Source organism: Glandiceps talaboti, chromosome 3 (assembly GCF_964340395.1).
Source record: "Glandiceps talaboti chromosome 3, keGlaTala1.1, whole genome shotgun sequence".
Taxonomy (NCBI): domain Eukaryota; kingdom Metazoa; phylum Hemichordata; class Enteropneusta; family Spengelidae; genus Glandiceps; species Glandiceps talaboti.
In genome coordinates, this window is record NC_135551.1 from 22,966,536 (window position 1) to 22,994,067 (window position 27,532).

Consider the following 27,532-nt stretch of genomic DNA (forward strand, 5'->3'; position numbering starts at 1 on the left):
GTTTATAAATATACCTACATGTCACCCCTATCACCACATTATTTTTTTCAGATCCCCTTCCCATGCATTTTTTCTCAAGTACCCCCTCAAATCTCCCGACCCCCCCCCCCCGCAAGTTTTTGTGAAAGCAGCCTTATATCATAAATGCTGGGAAAATACATCGGGCTTGCTCACACTAAAATATTGAAAATATTAGCGCCGCCTTTAATAGCCAGCATGCCTCCAGTGAAATGAGAGAATTGGATTCCCAAATTTCAGCACATCGCAACACATTTTTTTCTTACTTCTGTCTGTTGGAGCAATTCTTTTTCTCAAGCCATTACAGGATCAAATTATTTTTTTCTCCTTCAACTGCCAACAAATGTTTCCCCCCAAAATCCTCCAACACCCCCATGAAATCAAATGGTTCTCCCCTTAAATAATGAATCTTGCAAAGTCATTATCCTTCATGAGGGAGCTGGACCATACAACAATTTCTTTTTTTTTACTTTTTTTTTAAAATTCCTTGTGTTTGGAGACTTCAAAAGTCTTAGTGACTTACTCACTCACTTAATGTTGCATTACATGTAGCTGCAACTGGAACAATTTTTAAAACTGTTTTGTCAGATATAATGACTTATTACTCGTAATACACCTCTGGTGCAGCCGTACACCAGCATACACCAGCAATTTTAGAGTGGAAAAAGAAAATAGCCAGTATTTGTGGCCAAAACTTACACTTTAGGCAGACTCTGAGGGCTAGGGGAGAAAGTAAATTAAAGGTACCGACATTGCAGCAATTCAATACTGAATGATGGGAGGAGGGTAGTGGGAGTATTCCGATATGGGGAGAGAGAAAAAGAGGGATGGACACAGATATTTTTTGGTAATGGGAAATGTTGCAGGGGAAGGTCATATACGAACAGCTTCCACATTAATCGGCAATAAAAATCCAAAACTGTATTGGCAGTGAGGCAAGGATGCATGCCAACATCTTGTTTATTACGAGTTATCATAATAAACCAATCAGAGAAAAAAATGATTGCAACCACTGATATGATGACAGTGATACATTGTATATCGATGTGTAGGAGCTTGCCATTACATTGTAACTTGCAAACATTTGTTCAATGTTTGAATAATGTCAACTAAGTGGTACACAGCAGTAAGACCTATGTGTCCGGACAGGACTGTTTTAACCATCTCCTGGTATTACAATCAGTCCTTTGTAAAGTACCATGGACATGGGCAACTATCTCAGTGTAATACATCTAATTTTATTGCTTGAGTATCAATGTATGTAACAATTTAATATGCATATGGTCCACTATAAGACAAAGGAATTATGTATTTGTGTTACAGGAATAGATACATGTAAGTATAAAACAATGCTTTACACAAATCATTACAAATAATTATCCATATGTGCAATTCTAAAAAAAAATTGAAAATAATACATTACAATAAATGTTGAAATTTCACACAATTAAACACACCATTTTATATTTGCATCATATTTAGGAATACTAACTTTTGTTTTTTTGTAGTCGGTGTTATTACCATTCAAAATCAAAGACTTGTAGTTGTTAATATTACTTGTACACATCACTTTCAGACAACATTTTTAGCATGTGTTTGATTTTCTGTGTTTTCTACAACTATATAATTTTGGGTTGGTTGTATAATGTGCTGAGACATCAAATACGGTGCATTTATGAAAAAAATAAGCAATATTCATACAATGTATTGGAATACATTCAAGGGGCACTAAGCAAAGTCTGTACATTTTTTGAGGGGGGGGGGTAATTTCTGCTTCATATTTAAACAATGCCTGCAGTATTATACTTACTGAAGTATACGTAAACATCACTTATAATAATCTGAACTCAAATCTGGTTGGTGTAAAGATACAACTTATGAACAATTTGATGGATATAGTTTATCATACATATAAAAACACTGAGGGCATCCCTACAGTACAATTACCTGGTCTAACCATGTCAGAAGATAATTGTAATATTATAGAAGGCATACACGGCATTAATATTATACTAAATATTTTGATTGATGTTTCATACAAGCATATTCACACACTTAACTACATGTAGTAGGAGGGGAATGTACAGAACAGTGTCCAAACATGATTGATGATACAAATCAGGACGATGTTAGGGGGTCTAACCCTATTCGTATGGATAAACTAACCACATCTTTAACTCCCTAGCTTGCATACAAATAAATACATCAACTTTTTTTTGTAGATGCAATCAGGGATTCTACACTCTGTAATGATGTACAATTCTTACAGCAGATACATGCACCTAACTATGGTATACATGTAAAATGTCCATGACAAAGATAAGATCATATGGTAGGTATCTCATTATTGCTTTCCTGCAATACAAATCTCACTTGTGGAAAAAAAACACAAACACACACAAAGTTCTCTTTATCATTATGTTTTTAAATACAAATGTATGATTACGATACTTATCAATTGTCAATTATCAATTACATTGACAATTACTAGAAAGATGTACATGTACATGTACACATACGTACAAAATTAGACTGTTGGGTAAGTGGATGTTTTGATATAATTTTGACATTCACTGACATTGCTTGTGAATAATAATTTCTTGACAAAGGCACTATGCAATTACAAAGGAGGTTCAGCATTCCTGGATATTATAACATCCTGGTCTCTTGTCTTAAGAGTTCCTGTTTCTCTTACTAAACAAAGTTACAGGGTCTATTCTTGAATATGTACTTGTAGACATTTCTCTATATGAATATGTACTTGTATATATTACATTAAAAGTATAAGTGGTACCTCAACCATAATAAATTATCAAATGAATACATTTCCATGATTTTCCATGGAGTTATAAATAGTATTGTGTCCCATCAAGGAATTCCATCTGTTCATTTGTGCAATACTAAGCATATAAGCATGGCTATTTGTAGCCTGGAAATTATCCAGACTGTTCACTTCTGCAATGCAGCATTTATGGGTTAAAAGTACATTGGCAGTTGAAAAAATAACCATATTAGGCAATGATATATGATTTTAATATAGATTCTGAATTCCATACATATATATTGTCACAGTTTACTTGAACTTAAATATCATTACTAAGTCAACACTCGTGTGTCATCTTACTTTTTGTTGGCATTCAAACAGTGCTCATTAACACAAAAGTGATGAAATCCATGTACAAACTTCAAACGATAAATTTCCTAATCAAATTTTCAATAATAAAAAAAGCTGACTTTTAGCTGGATTTATTATCAATGTACATGAATAACATTATATTAAAAATCCTTTTGTGCTCTGACTACCCTCTCGGTAGAACGAGGATTTCAACAATTAAGAATAAAAATTGTTAACACTCAACGCATAAAATTTGTTTAAGCCACCTGTGAGACTACACATCATGTATTCTTCTAAAAGTTTCAGTATTCTTCTTCTTGAAGTGCAGTATTTTTAAATGCACACATGTACACATCTTCAGTTCAGAATAGAATTTTGAAATTAGCTTTTCCTTCAAATGATACTATCTATTTATCACTACAGTGTACGATGCATAATAAAGTTCTGTCAACCGATCTGTTTGCATATTCTTCTCTTCCTTCTTGTACATAAAGTACATTTACGGTATTTTTCCTTGTGGTTATATTTTACTCATCTTCCATGTTCCACCATCTGTCATTAAAAAACAAAAATGAAAGAGATGGCATGTTATTAGTTTGAAAGCACCAACGTATAAATGCACATGCAAATATTTTCAAAAATATGACAGAACCACATGATGCGCGAGTGCACTGTAGAATTCTTAGGGTACAATGCATATTTTGTGCTTACACATGAGTGTTTGCATTGTTCACTGCATCCATACTTTTACTTGCATAGAGTGTGAAAGTGCAACAGAAAAATCTGCAAGAATGAGTACAAATACAAAATGGACATTTTGTACCTACAATGTAAGAGCCCACACTTGTGCTCGCGGGGTTCTGAGTACCCACACTGGCACTCCCATGCCATGGGGGTCCATTATAATATGCTTACTCAAAACAGTAAAAAAATAATTTTTTTAATTATTTAGATGTTGTCCATTACATATACATGTACTTGCTGAAACAACAATACATATTTTTGGTGATCTGCACAAACCTTATCAACATTCAATATATACCATCATTGACTATTTCACATGTGTTGTATTTGTATTGTTTACACACATATCAAGCCAGTCCAGTACCATCAAAGCCTAGTATAGACAGATACATGTACATTTTTTTGTAATTACAATGTAGCTAATAAAAAGATGACCCATGTCCAATACAGGCTTGTCAATAATTTGCAAGTTATCTGACAGAACGCTATGGAAAATATGTAAAAGTTGCAGCTACTGTACTGAGCTTATGATAAATGAAATTTGTATGTAAACTGTAAGTACAACATACATGTATTACTAACTACATTTGTTTAGTGCTAGCGTATACATACAAATGTACATGCATTTATTATAGAACATAGATGTTTCATATCATATTACATGATGTACATACCATTACAATTCATCAATCAATGTCCTTTTATAAATTAAGACATTGTTCAAATAAATCAAGTGATCAATAACTGGCTGTTGAAATTACAAAAGAATTGACGATATCTTAATCACATGTACAACGTACATGCTGTATCAGGAAGCAGCATATACATAACTATGACATGACAAAAGTTGAAATTTTTGACTGAATTCATATTCAAGTTACACTTGTCAAGTAAAGAGACAATGTCTCTGCCGTATATCACCTTTGTGCAAGATTTGAATGGAATAGGGTTGCTAGAATTGACTTGTGTCTGAGCACAGACACGTACAGACAGATAAAGTGTAGACACAACCAATATAAATGTACCTCTAAACTCTCTTACAGCCCTCGGAGCTTGGCTTTACTAAAATTAAAGCTAAACGAATTATTTTGTATGTACCGATGCCAGCTAATTAACCATACTCGAATATCCTTGTACTGTGCGCCCTCATCGACCATGATAGAGATAACCATTCGTTGACATGTGACTGCGACGCTCCGTGTTATCGCGAAGCCTCGGACTTCGCGAAAATACGGAGCGTCGCAGTCACACGTCAACGAACATATATCTCTATGTGGTCGATGAGGGCGCACAGTACAAGGTTGTTCGAGTACGATGGAGTACGTTATGTAGATGGTATCGGTACATACAAAATAATTCATTTAGCATCGATTTTAGTAAAGCGAAGTTCCGAGGACTGTGAGAGAGTCTAATAATAATGTAGCTCTTCCATCAGGCTGTGCCCAACTGGGGTCTACATCAGGCTGTGCCCAACTGGGGTCTAAAAGTCAACTAATTTAATTTTCCTGACTTGTCAAAATCAATAATTATTTTAACATCATTAACACTTCACAACAACTCTTGTATTCCCTAATATCAATGTTCATTACTCGCACTAATGATGAGAAATGTAATTTTGTATGAAATATACTTGAAAACTATATAGTTCTGTATGTATGCCTGTCTGTTTGTGAATTAAGCATAACTAAATAAAGAAACCAATAAGTCTGTTAATAGCCAAATTGGCATTAATAATTATTGTGTCAAAGTGCTAATAAATTTGTCCTGTGGGTAGTGATTTTTGTGTCCATATAACAATAAAGTTATCTTGCATTCTAATTGACAGCTAGTACATGTATGTCAATTACTGTACATTAATTACAACTGTAATTGAAACTGAATTCATTCCACTTCATCTTTATATTCTACATGTATAATGATGACATCTGAAGACATATACTGTACATTTTTACGGGCCATGCCATATCAAGCAATCCATAAATGAACATAAATTGATGAGAATAATCCCCCCCCCCCCCATCTCCTTCTAACAAAATGAAATTACATGTACATGTACCATTCCCTGATCTCCCTAGCCCCTCCAAACAAATAAAGGCTAACATCCCCTCCATACAAAATGAAATCAACATCCCCACATCTCCTGGGCCCCCAATAAAATGAGATTAACATCATCTCATCTCCCAAAGTCCTCCCAACGACAAATGGTTAATTCTCCCCTTCCCATTCCAAGATAAAAGGGAGAATTTAAGTTTTTGAGCCAATACATTGTACAAGTATGTGAACGTTCATGAGACAATAAAGTCAAAAAGATCGTCATCTGTGTTCCTTTCAAAGCATGTAACATCTAACAGTCATGTGGGAGATAATGAGAGGTTCTATCCCTCCCCTGTCTACAGAGACACAATTTCGCTTTTCAGAGACAATCTGAGTTATTTTTAAATTGTTTGTCAAGTATGTTGTCACAGTCTTTCGATCTGCCAGTCTACTGTATCAGTCAATCTGTCTAATTGTCTGTTTTTTATTCCAAGGTCCAAATGCCAGGCGAGTGTTTAAAAAAGATTACAGTTATTGCATGCAGGCACAAATTTATATAAATTTATGTAAATTCTCTATTCATTCTATTTCTTTGAAAGTACATGTAACCATCAAGTAGTGTGCCAACATTTACTTATCTTACTTCCACTCCTTAGAGACTTTTATTTGAAATATCGTTGATTTTATACAAATGTTTAGGGACATCTTTTGCACCTTAATGTATATACATGTATATAGTCACACAGGTTAACTTGAGGTCACCAGGAGAGGAGGAAGTCGCAGATTCACAAATACATGTACAAGCACCACTTTGCTTTAATCTGATTCTGTGAAAAATGGGATGTATAAGTAAATGTCATTGTCCAGCTGTGCAATGTTAAATATCACCTTGGATACAACCATTATCATTCCAAAATGGAGCATAAATAAATGGCTGTTGTCATGGTTACACATCTCCTCTGTGATAAACTAGGCTGATTTGATGATCATTAAATGTGGAGATGACATATAATGACGTCTTTACGTCCGTAGTTAACACTATCAACTCAAATATTAGATCCTGTAATCATTCATTCCTACAATCGTTGCTGAAATGATTTTTATACATCACAAATAACATTAGCCGCATCTCCACACAAGTCAACTCGAAAACCATTTCTGCTGAATCTAATCAGTTCAACAAGGTTTACTATTGTAACAGCTTTATCTACATACATGTAGTTCATGTAGATGTGGTGACCAAGACATATTGACAATCAAGCTTCGCTTTTTTATTTTACTTTCTATTTTTTTAAAAATGTTTGTGCTTTATTTCACGCAGACTTAACCTTACAGATTTGGGGCTTACTTTTGTTGAAAAATTGTAATGCTTATTAAACCTTCAACTCAAGCCAATGTTCAAGTTACAAAGGGAACCAAACTCTCACATCATATTCTAGTTACCGCGAAGTTCTGGCCATTTTGCAGGTCAGCATCGCAAGAGGGCACCCCCCAGTTTTGGCAAAATGAGGGCTACACTATTTGTCACAGCTGCCTATCATGTGGGTACATGTATATGCGTGAAGCGGTGAATAAAGTGCGCATTCTTAAAAGAGAATTAATTACAGTGAACACTCTCAGAGCAAATATCTTACTCAAATCAACTATATCACAAAAAATTCCAAAATTGACTTAAAAATGTCATGTTATAAACAACAATGAGTCAACATGGCAACCAGTGGTAGATGGGAAACTGTCTCAAGTCACAATAAGAAAGCTGACGAAGCTTTGCGAGCAGCCTTTTTGTCGGCTATTATGTAGTACTGGGCCCAGTCTAGGGATCGAAAACCACAATTTACAATGTACTTTACAAATACACACTAGACTAAGTGTACTTCTGCATCAATAATGTCTAACATGTCGATGCATGTTAGATGTGTATGTATAAGTAATTGTTCTGTCAAGTAGGGTACAACTGATACATCGTGTCCTGTGATTGGTTCACACAACAACTGCAATGTTCAAACTTTTCTAAACCTGCAGATTCATGTACTACTACAAGTACAAGCGTTGTCAAGTGTTTCACAATTTTCTCAAAAGTTCGAAGGTTATAATTGTGTGATGTGATTTTGTATGCAAACAAAATTACCATTCAGCAAAACCATCTTTATAGGGGAATGCCAATGCAGGAAATAAAGGAAATTTCGTAAAAGTTTGGGTTCTAAGGAGTCATCATATACCACTTACATGTACATGTTACATGTGATTGCCACAAAACACTGAGTTGAAACTTGTTCCTAATCCATTGTTCAGTGGAAGTCCTAGCAGTGGACAGAACTTGCACCAAAAATCAGCATACATGTATGTTTATGTGTATCATATAGAATGGTAGAACATAAATATTCATGACTTATTTCAAGGTAAAAGCACTTGGGCAAGGACTTCCATTGAACAATTAAGTTTCAACTCCATATTTTGGGACCATAATGATAAAACATAACATAACATAAAATCACGCCAGGAATCCAAAACTCAAAATTTATGAAAATGTCTTTTTCTTTTATTACCTGCAGTGGTGTTCCACTTTATGTTACTGTTTTGACTAAATGTATGATCGATAGAATGCAGAGTCAATTTGATCTAGTTTCATTTTTTATCACCTCTAAGTTATCAATTTGGTGCAGAGCTGATCAGAGTAAATAATCCACTTAAACCATTGCCATCATGGTTCAGTGAATGCACTCTAAACCTATATACTTCACAAATGAAGTCAAAATATATTACTCCATCAATATAAGGGAAGCCAGTGTACTTGAAACAAAACTGTCTGGCTAAACAAAAATCTTACTAACATTATTTCTTTTCATTATCTAACATAACAGAAATTTTACCAACATTGTTTCAGTTTCTTTGCATATTAAGTTACAATGTAACAGATCGTCTCCAAACCATATACATTGTAACAATGTAAACCTTTTCAGGCATGTCAATGGATTAAAAATGTATCAACTACCCTTCAATTGTTGTTGTGCCAGACAATAAAATGTAGTAAAGTTAGGAAGATTGTTATCTAATAAGATATGTTTACTGGTAGAATTTTAATTATGGAATGACCTTTTATGCCAATCAATCATTTAACTTGACAAAATGAATTTAAAAAAATAAACAGGACTGGTATAAATTAACAGAAGGGGAGAATTCATAATAATAATATGAGGAAGAATCATAATAATTGAATAGCCATATCTAGCGTTTTGTACAGTAACAGACAAGACAAGCTTAAACCTTACAAAGTGCAATTTGGAAATCATATGTTCTAAATACACAGTAACATACTTTAGTTGTATGCTTTGTGGCATTGGCTTTATATTAGCTGAATACATGTACATGTACGTGCAAAGCATTTTTATATATCCATGTCAAAAAGTTCTGTTAACATACTTATACAAATTCCACATTTCTGTTTTCAGCTATTGTGAAAGGTATCAACAACAGTTGTACAGATGAGTTGCATGTATTTACAAGTACACTTTATGTCTACTTTCACCTATCATTGTCGACCAAATCAAAGTAGTGCACCTTGCATGTCCCAAATTGCTATTCTGCCAAATTTTTCATACGGCAAAATAAATCCGTTTTAACAATACACTCCATGTACATGTAGTCTGATATATAATATACATAGCTACTGATGAGACATCTCAATTTACATGTAAAATGTTATCAGAAAGGAATTTTGAAAGGGGATATAAGTTAATAAGCTCATAAGTAAATAATTCAATATGTTTCCAATACATTATTCTGCAAATAATCAATATAAATAGCAAATAACATTTGCATGTAAATACAATGTAACAGAATTAACAGATGTTGTAATTAACAGCTGGTGAGAATTAATAAATTTACAATACATCATTTTGCAGATAATCAATATACAAGGAATAAAATTTGCATATAAATGCAATATAACATGTTCTAATGTAAAGGACTCTGAGTGAGTGTATGTATGTGCATGATACAATTTCAATTTTCATTTAGATAACAGTTTGTAGAATTTTAGACTGCTCATAATATTAACCTCACTAAACATACCAACAGAAACTGATATTGGTGAAAGTTAATTAGAATTTTAGCACCATGCTGTTGTTTCTATGGCAACACATTCGCCTTTTATATTTCTTCATAATGGTCTTAAAAGCTTCAGGAGGTAATACAAATGTACATTGTACATGTACTTCAATGTTTGCCATCGATAGGCTATAGTTAAATGTTATTCCACGATATTTTTCTTCATTCACCCAAAGAAAATACTCACAGAGGGGGCTTTGTCACTACTCGCCTATTGACTCGTAGTGACAACCGTTAGGTCAAGAGTATTTTCCAGCTGAATTAAGAAAAATATTGGAGAATAACATAATTATATCAGAGCCAATAATAACAAAGATAAATCGGGGAAAGTAATGGCAATTTTGAACGTTTTGCCTCATACATGTACATGTTTGTTTCAAACACAGCAGAACCAGTGACATAGACATGTGACGCATTGTCATGACGTACATGTAGAACAAGAGTATATATTCCATAGTTTTTGTTCAACTTAGCTCATGCATGGTATAATGAGCATTGTCTCTCTACCTCCAGATTAAGTGTATTTTGAACTTTTAACCTTCATAATAATACCAGGACTGGACAATGAAAATTACATGTACCATATTGTTTAAAAGATTTACACGTCTGCTGGATCAACAGTCAGTATTTTCACAATGCCACACGAGACCGCCCTACAATGTACTGACGGATGTATATAATCAGTAACAAGATAAGACCGCAAGATAAAAATTTGATAAATGAACAATTTTGAGTACTTATAGGGGCAATACTGTCGTTCCTATTTTCTCAAGTACATGTACAAGTACTAGCAATTTTTAAAAACAAAGAGCAAATTAACACAACTTAAGAATATGCATACTTGAAGAACAAGAGCATACATGTATATGAACAAAAACATTCTAATGAATACATGTACATTATACCATGCATACGGCCAAGAGGTATGTTAGAACAGAAAATATGGTATATACAATGTATACATGTATATACAGAATACCATGGTTGGATGTACGTTGTAGGTCATCACAAAAATTTTTGGTTGGCAAGAGATAATTTTTTCAATATTTTCATTTTATTTTAGACTTGAATCATAGAAATAACCTAAATCTATACATTTATGTCAAAATTTTAAAAACAAATAACACTAACAATCAGTTCTCAAACAAAATGTAGCTTTGACATATTTTAAACGATAAGTGTTAGTGGCAAGATTAAAGCAATTTTGTCAAATAGTCAAGTGACTGTCATTACTAGCAGTCTTGGACTTTAATCTGTAAGAACTTATCAACTCATTTCCCTCATCATCTACTTATAATACATTCAAATTATTGCATTGGAAAGTTACTTTTGTAATAAAATTACCTTCCAGCTCACTTCACTGATTGAAATATCATAGCTTTGTCTCAAGGGGAAAAAAAAGCCTACAGTATTAAACTCTTATTTGAAGAAAACAAGAATCTCAACTAAGTAGCTTCTGACTAGTACATGTACATATAGGCTGGGTGGCCAACCAAATGGCCTCACAAGCATTCTATTCCACCCAGCCTGTGAACTCAGTATTATCAAGTTTATAGTATATTTGTCCATGCCAATTATCAGCAACTGTAAAAATCAGCATAAAATTAGCATATCACCTGCTGCTGTTCAAAGTTTTTTACATAAAATTCAAGTCATATTTCTGTGGCTATGTACGACACATCTGGGTAACTATAGAATCAATGACAATATGTATGTTCTATATATGTCATGTGACATTCAACCAATCAGCTTCTATGCACTAAATTTGAAACACTGAGTTCACAGGCTGTGTGGAAATAAAAAAAAGGATGTTTGCCAGGTTGATTATCCAGCTAGGGAGGCAATTACTAAAAAGCCTGGGTACAAGTTACCCCCACTGCAATAGTGCAACTTGCATTTATAAATATCATACAGTACATGTAACAGTGTAAATTAATTCAGCGCACATACTCACCAATGCAAGAAAAGTCAGAGAGAATTATTTTGATGTGTGCAGGGTATACACATACATTATACAGGTATTTCTTGAAATAATAAAATAATTCCTTAGCTCTTCGAGTCTACTCAAAATAAACTTCACGATTTCTGCTGCCTCTTTTATTCAACCATAATTACCCCAGTCCTATTTATCTCTCAAAATCTGAAGTCACTCAAAGGTCATGGAAATGGCCTATTGACTTATTACTAGAGAATACATTATTGGTAAATTTGCTTTTCAATTTTACATTTTCTCACTTTAATTGCTTTCTGTTTGTAATTAAATTGGCAAGTTAACAGTGTTGTCAGTACAGGTTACTAGGTGCATTTTTCAATGAATACTAATGAAAAAAAAGCAAATTTAAAACATTATACACTTGAAAATATTTTGTCCATTTTCATTCTTTCCTGGTTACCTGAAATGGATGAGTGATTCAATGATCAATGTACATGTTAGACTTGCTCAGAGTCTCTGCCAGCTTTATCACTCTTTAGTTGAATAATATATATATACATGTAAGCTTAGTGTCTCACTGGAGAGAACAGTGCTCGCTGCAATATTAGCAGCAGAGCATTATAGACTATATATATACATGTATGTAAGAAACACACCTGTATTGTGATAAACTGACTGAATGATAGCCGTTGGGAGACTTACAATGTACTAAGTACAGTTACTGTGGTGCACAATGTAGATGTCCCGCAACATTTTTTTTTAAGGACATTTAAATTTCCATTAATACAAAACTGAAAATGACTAAGAAACTCAAAACATTTGAAGATTATGAGACAAAAAATATCTACCCAGGGACTGGTACCAGTCTATTAAAAATATAGTAAAAACTAAAATATCTGAAAAAAACATGGGGTGTGTTAAAATACCAATTATTATAATGTACCGGTGATTACTTGCATTGGTATGCACATTTTACCAGGTAGTGGTATATATTTGCACTGCAGTATAATACAAACATTATTGCAGACATGTCCCTGTATGCAAATGAGTGCGCAATTGTTCATGTACATAAAATGATAATCACATCCAAACTGTAGTATTTTTGTATGAAATTTCCTGTTTTTGATAAACAAATAACAGAAGTCCGATAATGCAGGAGTGACACATACATTTGTAAACCGTAATCATGCACGGTGGGTGATCTGGATAATACTCCCATGCTTACCTACTACACTTTCAAGCTGTAGAGAGAAAACAGCTAGTACATCTGAACGTAATCAAACAAATACACAGAGTACACACGCTATACATTTTTTTGTACATTTGTACACTTACGCTCACGCATGATGTGGTCCAGTCATAGCATTTTCATCAAATTTACAAACACATTTAGTACATTTATGTGCAAAAATACTGAGTGTGCTTGTCAACTTTGATTTCTCAATGATCGACAGATATAATAGGTACAGAGTATACAGTTCAGATGTGAAGGCTAAGTTATTATACAATTACTTCAACCTTTTTATCTAATTGTGCAATGTTTAATCTCTCATGGGGGCTTCTAGCGACTGTATAAAATTGCTATTTTCATGGCTTAGATCCGATTGAAATACAATATGTTATTAGTGATGCTGATTTAAGACTCGTTTCAAGAACTAAGCCTCTGCAGTTAAACATATACGTGTCTACGTGTACATGTAGTTGTTATAATTTCTTGCTTTTCTCCGTACCTTAGATCTGGTATAGTAACAATATGTTACTAGTTATGAATGCTGACTTTGGACTTACTTGTAAATTCAACTTGAAGCCGAGAGTAGCCGAAACTGAATTATTGATTCACACTGAAATAAGTAACTCAAGAAATGTTCATAAATTAAAATTTCGACTCTCTGAGTCAACCACAGTCAAAACAAAAATTTTGCAAGTGAATCCCACTTTTCACTGATATCTTGTCAGCATTGTCAGGGTGTATCACAATGGGGTGATATTGTACGTCTTGTCTGAGTAAGATGCCAATGCTATTACTCAGGTGACATGTATAAGGACTAGCCATTGTTGATGAGTGGCGGAATGTGGAATTCACTTTCAACAAAAATGTTATGACTCTATGAGTTGCAATTTTCATTTGTATCTTTGAACCACAAACGAATCTTTATTCTCGCAAAAGACATACTAGTTCAACTGTCAATTAAGCACAAGGAACAAAGAAATTATATTAGATATATTCATGCAAATGAAGCACAAACTGACACCAGAACTCCACTGATATACATGTGTACTGTCTGCCAAACAAAAAAATGGCCAAATTCACTTTTCTTTTGTAGCAAAGATACACATCTAACAACCCAAAACAAATATTTTCCTGGATTTCAAAAGACCTTTAATGCATTTATGACAGTTCAAACTGCATTCTATTTCCATTTTAATATTGATATCTACAATGTAAACAGTAATGAATAAATAATATGTAATTTGATAACTTAACACTGACCCTCAAAGTTCAAAGCTTACACAATGTATAACAATTAACATGCCATTTTGAAGTACCAGTTATTAGCCAAGAAGAAAAAACATCACAATTTATCTGATATTACCTATTGTGCCCCTTTAATTAACTAATTAATGTCAGTAGTAGCGGCCATTAAACATTTTCCTGTATCTAAGTAGATGGTCATAATGAAATTGCAATATTATAATAACACATGTTTACAGTCTCCCTTGCCTTACATTAACACAGAAGAGTATACCATACATAATTCGTCTCATTAATTTTTTATCTGAATGGAGAAACATATCATAGTGACACAGAAAGATGGGACAAAAGATTGGAATGCATGGATGTTTATAACCAAATATTTACACTAATACACCATGCCGTGAAATACGTGCATTTTTTGTATTAAAGGGACATAGTTCTGATCTCAATGTTTTCCAGTAATATTTGTATTTCAGATGAAGAAGTGGTATAATTCTACAAAATGTTTTAAGCCTGCTGAAATGTGAATCAGGTCTTTTTAAATTGTGATATTACTCCAGCAGGATCACATAACAATTGTCAGTCAGTAATACGTTCAATTTCATGGTCATGTTTTTAGCTTGTCAAAATTAAGGGTGCAGTCATATCTCAATATTGTATGAATAACACACACAATACACATGTATACAATGTATATTGCATCAAATACTGCATAATACATACACTGTAGTTTCAGGTACATGTTGTATATATATAATGACAGACTGTATGGAATTGAGAGAACCTTAGAAACAATACATTACAAATGTATAATCGTGTAACATTTTGTAATGTTAATTGTTATTGATTTCATTATTTTACCATTGTCATAAACCACACCCTCTTTTATAGCACTGCCCAAGACGCACTGAGATGCGGAAGAAATAACAACTCTGGTTTGCGAGAACAAAACAAATGACACAAAGCAATCGGAATAAAGATAAATAAAGACATCTATCCGCTTTCACCACATCAGATATTAATCAGAGTGTTATAACATTAGCCTATTTTATTGTACATAGTGTTCTGTAATATCTTTATTAATCTTATGTACCCAAGTAGAATTGTCGATTGTCTATACAGTTGTAATAAAGCTACAACCTGTAACACCAAAGTAATACATTTTCTGTATGTACCACAATCGTTTTAATATAGCATCCATATCAAGTACAACCCATAACACCAAAGTAAAGCATTTTCCGTATGTACCACAATCGTTTATAGCATCCATATCAAGTGTGAAAGTATACTGTTTCATTTGCTAATTGACCACATTAGAAAGGCCACATGCTAGGCATGTAAATAAACCAATTGAAACTTTTCCACTTGATATGAATGCTACAAATGAGTGTAGCACATCGAGAAAGTGCTTTACTTCTGATCAGTGTTACTGTATATCTTATCTTATGTTATCTATCATATCAAAAGGTCTCCATCAGCTGATGTTTTCTTTTCTATCCTTTCCCAATGGAAGTATCACTCATGGATATATATATATATATACACAGTGTACTTCCAAGCTTTCACATGCTGAATACATGCATTGCCACTGGACTGATATTTAAATATCAATAGTTTTGTATATAGCTTGCATCACAATGATGTGTATGGTACAAAAGAATACCTTTGCTTCAAACATTGACATGTAAATTATACCACACACACACACACACACACACACACCTTGGAATACTAAAGATAAAGTCAGGGTATATTTGAGATCCAGGACAGTACTGAACCTAAGAGTTAAAAATACATTGTATCACAATGTTTGTCCTGTGAGTGTCATGAGTAGCTGTGTCATATGTACATATAAAAATTACAATCATAGATTCTACTTTATGGTACTCTTAAAACTGGAAATTTGATAATACAGTTTTATTCAGTCAATAAAGGACGGTTTATTATAAACATAAATATCTGAAATCTCTTATTTTTCATGTTAGTTCCCATCAAAGAATATATTAACATACATTGTACACTTGTATGACAATGACTATTTATTCATTTATTTCATCCCTTTTGTATCAGGGGTTCACTAAGCAATTGTTAGAGCAGCACTAACAGAAAATTACAAAACTAAATAATTAGAGAAGATATGACTAGTAAATCACACACAGAAACAAAACAAACAAACCACAGGGAAGAAGAAGAGAGAGAAAAAGAATTACACTGTAAATGTTAGTCAAAAGATTGACTATGATGTTCATCACACCTGCCAAGAGACTTTCATGTTTATAATGCTTGACAATGTCCCGAGTTGATCAAATTTAATACACTGCGACGTGTCAGACTGTGTCTTTTGGGCAAGTGTACAACCAGACCATAATTCATCGTGACATGTTAGACTGTATCTTTGGGCAGTTGTACAACCAGGTCATAATACATCATGGCGTACTTGTCAGACGGTGTCTTTGGTAAATGATTTTTTCCACTCACATATTGGGAAAGTCATTATTCTAACACAAAAATCTGTGCTAGCCCTGACTGCGTTCATATAGATGTGGTAACGTTATCGTGTCCTTATATGCAATTTTCTTTTCAGACTGGAGAGGTGGAGTTCGGTTAATGAGCTATTCTCTAAAGGAACTAACCAATTGCAACTGCCTGTCAATTTGTGATGGATTACTACTGACATGCATCGCTTACCCTTCACCCAATGGGGTAGCACAGATTTCTGTGCTAGAATAACAACTTTCCCTATATGTGAGTGGAGATGATCATAGTAATCATAATGTGTCGTATAGGAACTAGACTAAGTCACGTGGGGTGCTTGCTTTTCTCCAACCATGCCTGGCATTTTGCTACATGTAAAATGCTCATACTCAAAGCTAAAATTAGATTATGATTTCCTGCAGCAACGTTGAATATGATAATGGAGTCCAGTTTACATCATACCACTCAATCCTCGGCATTGGTTCTAATCACATGTTAACACAATTGATGTCATCTCACAGTGATAAGAATTCAAAATCCAATATGAATCATTCCTGTTTTCCTGCCTTAACTTCAATAAAGCAATAAGTTGTTAGCAAAATGCCAAGTATGGAACAGAAAGAGTGAGAGCAAATTCCCCACATGACTGGCTTATACATGTAGGCTAATTTGGTAGATGATTGACTTTTTGTAATGGTTGGTGAAGTCACAGATGCATGACTACCCTATGTACATATACATATAGCTATACTACAGATCATACATTAAATCTCTACAAATGCTACAAAATGTACATATCAAAACTTTGATGGTGAATATCAGTTCATAATCAGTCTGTAAATTCACGGACGACATACCTGTATATTACAGATTAAATCCCTCCCTCCCTCCATATTATGATAATAATAATAATAACTTTATTATACAACTGTATCTATCATCAGTGAATACAGTATGGTAAGTACATGTATAATATCAATTGCTACATATCAAAACTTTCTACAGTTAATACAAACATAAAATGCAAATACAGCATGGGTCTAGCAAAGTATGTTGTTCATAGTTTGAAAGATGGGGTCACACAAGTCACTGTGTGTTTCTTGTCTTCATTGTTGCTTTTTTCACCTTTGACCTTGTAAGTTGTACTTAAGTTTTTAAAAGTCTTATGTACCAGTCCCCTAGTTACATCGTACATAGTACATACATGTAAACTATGTCCAATATACTGAAGGGATTTAATATACAGTGAATGCAGTGATTCATCCATTCACTGTTTTTGGTATGTGACAACTGTAGTTTATTTACATGAAATGTACAACTGATGCATGTGCCGATCACTATAGCCATGAACAATGGAGTGTCTATCAAGTGACATTCCTAATGCCTACAGTATACATTTTTGTACATGTGCAAATGGTAATTCTTGTAATAAATGTCTTCCGCAGTACAACATGTGTGGTCCCCAATATTGCCGTCCACACCAATAGTACACTATGAGGCATGCATACACATGTACATTTTGTTTGCCAATGTGGATACAGATTTATCAGATACTTTTTTTCGATTTCAAATTACATGTATCTTCACTTTGTAATGAATGAAATGATGCTAAAACTCTGCAGTTTACAGGGGCAATTCAGAACCTGTTGGATGGACTTTATTTTAAGGAGACATCAAGATTATTTTAATTTATTGTTTCAAGGGTGCTACTACACTGGTATTCAAGGTCTCGGTGAAGATACTACTCTGGCAATTGAGGTCTCGGTTTACCAAGATAGAAACAAACTAAAACTATTGTCATGACATGTTGAATGGACGTTGGTTTAATTGTGCTCACAGCACTGGGTGGCAGGTTGGATGACTTCCATGATCTTGTAGAGTTAGGATTGCCAAAGTTCACTGTAGTGGGATCACATTTTCAGCAAGTGCACACAGCTTTACCCTGTCTAGCAATTAACCTTAAACTTAATAGGCCATTCCAGATGGCAAATAGGAAATTGGGAATAGTGCACCTTCACTCAAATTGGGGGTATCATCACCTCATAGTAAATGTACCATTTCGTAAGAGCATTGTCCCTTGGTATTGTGAAGAAGTGTAAATCAGGGATGTTTTATGTATTGTTCAGACATCGAGGAAAGCAGCAGTATTCTATGATTAACTGTGTACAAAATGTATACCCCAAGGTACATGTACACACAGACAGGAAGTAGAGTGCCACCATGGCAAATTTGGAAAGGCCAATTCACATACATTTATTTTGAACTTCCATGACATATAATTTCCTTCACAATGTAAATGGATAATCCCAATATTCAACGTGAAATATTTCACAAAATGACAAACATGAAAACGATTGATGGGTAGCTAGTGTAAACTTATTCATAGAAGTACAAATGTACATTTTTTTTTAGGTCTGTGTTGTTTGCAAGCAGTCAGTGCTCAGAGGTATGTTACTGTCTGAATGAAAACAATTGAGTTCAAAAACTTGCAATCTTCACATACTTGCAATAAATGTCATCTTGTGTAATCTAGTGTACAAACTGTCTGACTAAAATGTCAACAAATGATGTATGATCCACTCAGCAAACAAAATGAAATTTTATTTGACTTAAAGGTTGGACATTGCTTGTCTACTTACGGGATCTGTAACTTCACTTCACTAGTTTGAAGTATCCATGGATACAGAAAAAGTAATAGGGAGTTACAGATCCAGTGAGATAAACATACTACAATGGAGATTGCAGAGTTCTCCCCAGGCTAGATTGCAAGGAGGGTGCTTTCTTTGCTTAATAATTTACATATAAATAGCATCATAATTTGCATAGTGATTTGCATAATGTATGCATTTCTTCAAAATTGCAACATATTCTGACATGTTTATTATAACATTTACAGCTAAGCCAGACTATCAGCAAAACGATGGCATGATAATTTGCATAATAATAGTCAACATAAAATATGCAAAATTCAAACATACTCCGACATGTTAGCTTTTTAAACAAGGTACGTATGTAGGCTCTCGACAACTCTCAGCAAAAACACTGTTACACACATATACACTTACATGTATGATAGGACAGTACAATATAGCTACTTTGGAATGATAAATTGGAAATGAATGTGACATTTCGATCCGTCTACTATGGACCTTGATCACGCAATGATTTAATTATTCAGCGTTAATGTTTATCTCTGAACTGGCGGAATGTATGATGTATGATGGTTCACTAAACTCTTGACCATCATAAAGTTTGAGAGCTCTACAGACAGGCCTGACAGGAATGATGAAGTGAACCACACAACTGTAATACCTTACATCAAAGGATGCCGAAATCACTGACGTCAATACACACAACTGCTTTGAAAAGTTGATTAACCGAATGGAAATCTGCATATATTTGTCGTCAAAACAGTTCAACTTCTGTGTGAGCAGATTGTCGCATCTTTTGATGTGGTGTTTTGTAATAAGTGTGACGTCAGTTTCAGATGAAAAGTCAGTCTGTGCGGAAGTCTAAATTGATATTTTTATGATGATAGAGGACTATTAAATATACATGTACCAATATAGTATTACTCCTCGGATGTTGACGATTGCATTTCCAGTCACTTCTCTTTAACCTACATAGATGGCATGCTCACCTTTGAACTTTCACTGTACATGTATGTGTACATGTATGCATACAACTCAAGCCAAGTAACTAGTGCATGTACTGTACCCATGGTAACCAAAAACACCTCAACTTGAAATAAAGTTTATTCACGATATTCAAAGAAATACATATACATTTGCATGTACATGATTGATATTAGATAGATATTTTTCAGACTATTAGCATTCCCATCACATTCCCAAAAAAATAATATGGTGTGAATAAATTGAATATATTTGAAATGCAATCTTCTTTGGATGCAAGGTTTGGATTCAACAAGAATGGCACTTTTCACCCTGTGTACATGTAAGGAAAATACCATTATGTATGTCTTGTGGTAATAAGGGACATTACATTATGTGCATGTCATTTCTTCCCAGCAAAAAATCTGATTACTTTTTTACCAATTACTGTACACAATAACAAAAGCAATACAACTCTGTATTGCCCTTTATGCTACTCTACTACATGTAAATGTACTGACAGTACTACCAGTCTCCTCCTCCTAGAGTCTAGAGGCTTTCCATAGGGTTTGAATCTGAAGGGGTTACAGCTGCCATACCACGTAGCCATCCAGACTCCCCCAAGGACAGAAAGAACTGGGGCGCCAAGTCCCCAGTATTGTTTTGTTGATACATGTTATTCAGTACAGAATCATACAGCCGTTATTCATAGACTTTTTTAACTGTACACTGAGTATGGCATAGACATGGAACTTTGTTGGATACGTGTTGACAGACATGTACAATACTGTATACCTAGATATTTTCACTACTACAAAATCTTGCGATTTTACAGTCTTCAACTTGTTCTCAAAGACTAATTTTCACTAATTATAAGACCGATGCATTGTGTTCATGTACATTGGAAGGGATTTTAGTCACTACATATTTTTGCGATATTGTTTTCCAGTGAAATTAGCAAAAATAAGTCTTCAGAGAAAATTTCCAGACTTATAGTATATATCACACATGCTCTAGTGTTATGTCATGGTGAATTCAAAACGCCACTTGAAATCACCTTACAATGTAATTGAAGGTTGTCACTTGTCAGTCACTACAATACATACTAATATAATACTCATTTACAAATGAATCTCTATAGTGTAATATTGTGAATATCTGTGACAGCGGGGGATAAAGTGTGGTATGCAGTGACACTCCTAATCTAACTAGTGTATCAGAGTTCCATACAATTAACAGACAAATGTGAGTACATAATCTGACAGCTACTCATTGAGAAAGGAACTTTAGATAAACCATCTAATGAATCACGCACAAAAAAGAAGCTCAAACACAAGAAGTACAAAACACTGCATGTACAATGTAGGTATATACAAATGTAGTTATACCCAGTATGCCTGCTATGACAAAATTGTTTGTTGTAGATCAGATCAATTATAGAAATTGGGTTTTCTTGTGGGACTCCCCATGGTACCAGTAATTAAGATACATGTACATGCATAGCACTTAGCATACCAAATTGTAGTGGGTCACAAAATTGTGTGTCAGTGGCAAGTCAAATTTACATGGTTTACATGGCATATGTACTGGGTTATCAGTCTGATTCAAATCTGATGTAGTAAACTTGGCATGATTTCTATGTTTCCTATGTTTATTTGTTTGTTCTCTTTTTGTTCCATGAGTGCAATGTTCCTACAATGTACATCTGACACAATAAGAGTTCACGTTCAAATCCCATCCTTACATGCAACCAATCACAATCTGTCTTACAATATACAGTAAGGATTGAAATTGAACCAAAGAGACCCACGAAAACAAGAACCAAGTTGCTAATTGTGTACTGCATTTGAGCTCTTTTCAAACACGGCGTTCTGAGGTACATGTACTGTACCATCAGTTTTGGTGTAAGACACATTCTCATTGGTTGTGTGGGGACTTACTCAATGACAATGGATGTGAACATCAATTCCTATGGTATGTCTGATGTAGGACAAGGCACTCACTCACTCACTCACTCACTCACTCACTGAACAAAAGGAACAAACAACAATAAACTTAGAAAACACAGGCAAGAAGAAAATGGCATCAAGTTTACTACATCAGATTTGAATTAATCAGATTGACTGTTAAATACCTACATGTACATATAGGTAAAAGGGGTACATGTAACTAAAGAAATCTGGCCAAGATTACTACATCAAATTTTAATCAGATTGACTGGTTATATACCTACAAGTTGGCTAAATTTAAACTCAAGTCACTAAATGGACGTGGTTATTATAGTCATTAAACTCATGATGGACCAATTCCATGGTCATAATGAATTTGGTAGGATTTAATGGAGATTTGTCAAACCTAACCATTTCATCAAATTACACATCTACAAGTCTTGACTGTTCAATAATCATATAATGAGCCTAAAGGCTACAATATATTAAAGTTCAATACCTGGGAGCTATTCACTAAGAAGCTACTCTAATTTAATCAATCAACTTTGGAATTTTTAGAACTGTGAACACTGAATTGTACAAAATACCAAATGTACTAGTAAGCGATATACTGTATATTACATTAGAATGTAATGAATTAATTAGTTGTAAGACTCTGGGCTTACATTAGTCAAGCTGGCCTTACTTTTATCATTGTATTGTGAAGCTGTTTGTTATTGTTTTGATGGAAGTTACTATAGAAAAATAAAGTACATGTATTATTATACCAAGGTTTGGAAACCCCAGGTTACAGATCAGAGAAATATGGTGAAAATTCCATGAAGTGTTTTCTTAATGTCTGGAAATACATGTACCAGAGCAGAGCAATGTGATCAAAATTCCATACAGTGTTTTTGCTAATGTCTGGGAATACTGGTGGTAACAGAGCAGAGAAATAAGGTGAAAATTCACAGTGTTTTTTCTAATGATTGGGTACACTGGTAACAGAGATATGGGACATACATTCGTTGTGAGCATTCTATAGTGGGTTTTTTTTCCAACTTCTGGAAATACTGTTAACAGAGCAGAGAAATACATGTATGGTGACGTTTCCATGGTGTTTTTTCTAATGTCTTGAAATATGTACTGGGAACAGAATTGGAAAATGTGATGCAATTCCATTGTGTTTTTTTCCCTAATTTCTGGAAATATATGTAACAGAGTTGGAAAATACGGTAAAATTCCATACAGTGTTTTTTCTAATTTCTGGAAATTTATACAGGTAACAGCATTGGAAAACATGGTGCAATTCCATACTGTTTTTTTTTTGATTTTGGGAAATACATGTAACAGAGTTGGAAAATGTGGTAAAATTCTATCAACATATATATACCGGTATATCCATAACCTAACATACAACCTTTAAAATAATATGAATAATAAGTATAATGATGTCTAACCTGCATTAAAAAAAAACCAATTCAAAATCCTAAATTCTTGTAATCTACCTAAATTATCTCAATCACATCTGGCAAATAATGACTTTTGGTAAATCCAATTTCTGCCATAAACACAGATTTGGTTAACTTACAAATACATTTTGTATATTGAACCAATCCTGTCTCCCTAGGACTACATTGTATTTGTTTGTACATGTACACAACTTATTTATTTATTTATTTATTCATTCATTCATTTATTTATTCATGTATTGGATAACCAAGGGCAGCTACATGTAGTCCCATTTATAGGCTCCTTTGGTTCAGTGTTAGTGCAGAAGTAAACCGGAGTACCCGGGGGAAAACCTGCGTTGTATGGTAGAGTCAAACTGAACGACACTCTTCGTACTTACAGCGTGGTAAAATTAATCAAACCCTGAATGGGTTGGAACCCAGACCGCAGTGGTACATGTAAGAGGCAAGTGGTTTGACCACTCGGCCACCGACAACCCTGATATATAAGCACAAGTTGGGAGAAAGGATCAGACCTTCTATATTATGCTGCATCTTAATTGTTTGTCAACATTCCAAAAATTGTAACTATAAAAATGTCCTTAATTCTTAGCATATGTATAAGAGGATGCTCTCAGTGACTAAATGTAAAAGCATGCAAGATAAACTCTATAGGTAGCATTGTTCCTAAACCATAAAACAATTTATGACCCGCATAATAGGGTCTGTACAGGAAACCATGTGTAAAATTGTTGAGTGATTTTCTATGTGATAGCATATAATACATGTATTTCAAAAAACCTAAAAATAATTACAACCCAAACACCCAAAATGAAATGAAGTGATATATCCCTGTGTGTGCCACGCCCTCTAATTGCCATATTCATATCAGGTGAGTGTAAAATACTCTTGTTAAATACATTCAATTGTTTTAGTTACATTGTCTAACTATAAGTCACCATTTATAGTAAACAACACCTTCTTTTAGGATGCCATCCAAGATGCACCATCACTGTTGCAGAAGAAATATGAGCCCTGGTTTGCGAGAATGAGAATGACTATATGTATATAAGCCCAACTAATAATTTGTGAACAATGTTGCCAGCTGATGTAAAGCCAACTGAGTACAGTTGATATTATCAAGAGATAATGTCACAGCCGCAGACTGTGAGATCATAATTTTGAGCGCTGTATGATGGTCTATGACTTTTCTATCATGGACAATATTTGTACTACAAATACGTATTATACCCATTGAAAATAGTACTTGCCCATTTTGCTTGAACATACATTAAGCTTTCATAACATGTTTGCATTGCCTTATTTGAAGTCTGAGAGATATGTTATACTTGCAATTGCAGTATGTATTTCATTTTGTTTTTGGTTTGTCTTTTTTTTTTTTAATTACCTCCTCCACCACCCCACCCCCCAAGCTTTTTTCTCCAAACAAACACAAGTACATACACATATTTCAAAAGTGCAATTTATGCCCAAGCAAAGTGAAAAAGGCTTGTAATTTTCAGCTCTTTGTACACACAACACATACAGAAATCTGTTAGAAAAAAAATGCACCGTAGTCTTAGAGTTAGACTTCAATGGAGAGATACTTCACTGATGTTGACTGTTTATCTCGCCTCTGGTCCATTTGTAGCTTTGTTTTGACAGTTTTAAAATTTGTATACATGTTTTCTATTTTCCCTATTTTTACATGTAATATGTGATATGGGCCTGGAGCCTGATTCACAATACATGCAAAATTTACTAGAGCTAGATGCAGTGGGATTAGTGCAATGCCCATCATCTGTGATTAAACTTTGCATATCTTGCACTTCAAATTTACAGTGGTTTACCTTAGTATTTGAAGGCTTTTAAAGATGCACTTCAGGCGGCTCTGGCGAATCTCTGCCATCATGCTTGTTAATATCTGTGTAACCATGGTGATTTCCATAAGGACCATTTTCCAGAGAGTCCCTTGCTGCTCTTACAACCGTAGTGCATGCTGCTTTGATCTGCCGTCTTCTCAAAAACACTACACCCAGAAAACAAGCAATCAGAAATGATAATATCAGGCTCAAAATAACGTATGACGGTTCTACATAGTGCCCAACTGACGGTACATGTTTGCATTTTAAGTCTTCCGCAGCTAATTCCAAAATCATCTTGTGGGCATTTTGTTCGGGGTAAAAACCTTCTGCGCAAGTCAGCTGGTTTTTGTCAGTAACAGTGACATTGGTTTTGACGAGCCATTTGGAGAAATATTTCAGGTCACAATTGCAGACGAAGAAGTTGCCCCGTAATTTGATAGTCAGGTTTGGAAAATTATCGAAGTCATTCAGTTCAGTTTCTTCTAGTTTCGTTAATCCGTTGTCACTCAGATCCAACGTTTCCAGATTTTGTAAGTTCGAATAATCAAATGTACCAGGGTATATAACACCTATGCTATTGTTCCGCAATGATATCATTTGCAAGTGTTGGGCCCCTTCTGAGCCATTGTCAAAAATAAAAGTGTTGCGAGGTAAAACAACCAATTCATTCGAATCCAACCAAAGGTTGGTCAGCTTCATCAGATTCGACCGTGAAAATGCGTGGCTGACATAACCAATTGAAGATGCGTTGAAAATAGCTGATTTTAGACTTAAATTTCGCAAGTTGTCTAAGCCATTCAGCATTTTACTGTGCTCAAATGTCAAGTCATTTTTGTCCAAAATGAGCTCTTTGAGAACAGGTAAATAACTGCCATGGAAAGTTTTTACCTCTACCGACGTTATACTGTTATTGGTCAAATCCAGCTTCTCCAAGTCTGGGAGTGTCCCAAATGGGTTTTCGGGTAAAGTCCAGTTAACTGGGTTATTTCGAATTGTTAGTGAGGTGGTGAATGTTGGTATGTTATGAGGAAAGCCAACCCCGTCACATGTCACCTCAAAACGCACAGCGTGAGAACTAGAACTATAACACAAACACCCCTGTGGACATTCGTTTTGTGTCATCACTTGACTAATAAGGCATACAAAAGTTACGAGAATCAGCAGCAATGGCGAACGGCACAACGTTGTAAAAAATGCTTTGTGTGAAATGCCCGAAGTCTCCATTTTGACGTGACGAGCTCGTAGAAGTTGAACTTGAAAGTAGAATGGGTACTGAGTGTCCTGAGTGTTGAAGCAGATGACATTCAACTGCTGAAGCCAGCACAGCCGAAAGTTGTGTCCGTGTGATGTTGCTGCTTGAGAGCTGAAACTGTATTTCCAAAAAATAGAAGCGTATGTCACTTCTCTGAAACTCGAGAGTTCCACTGTCTTTACATTTACGTGGGCTTTCACCAAGCCAAATGATTCATGTGACACTGTACTGGAGTGAATGAATTTATCCGCACACGTACACAGGCCCACAATCTTCCGTCACGCCGCCTGAGGGCGCGCTCCCAATTGAAATCCAATCCATGGCGAAATCCATCATCCTTTAGTTACCATACGGTGTGTGTGTGGGGGGGGGGGGGGGGGGGTGGCCGCTACCAAAAAGTATTGGTGTCCTATGGCAGATTCAATTTAGAAGCATAAAACCTACAAAAAATTGGGGTCAAAAGCCTTCATTTCAGCCAAAAAACTAAGAAATGTCAAATGTCTGCATCGAGTCAAATATA

The 27,532-nt window shown here is 34.6% G+C and overlaps 1 protein-coding gene across 1 annotated transcript; it reads right to left on the minus strand.

Annotated features, from left to right (window-relative positions):
* Positions 1–1,466: 1,466 nt before the first annotated feature.
* On the minus strand, positions 1,467–26,984 carry LOC144433224 (trophoblast glycoprotein-like). Its single transcript, XM_078121533.1, has 2 exons — positions 25,746–26,984; positions 1,467–3,685 (listed from the first exon to the last, which is right to left on the minus strand). Exon 1 carries the CDS (start codon positions 26,982–26,984, stop codon positions 25,764–25,766), a length of 1,221 nt encoding a protein of 406 aa, XP_077977659.1. The 3' UTR covers positions 1,467–3,685; positions 25,746–25,763.
* Positions 26,985–27,532: the final 548 nt, after the last annotated feature.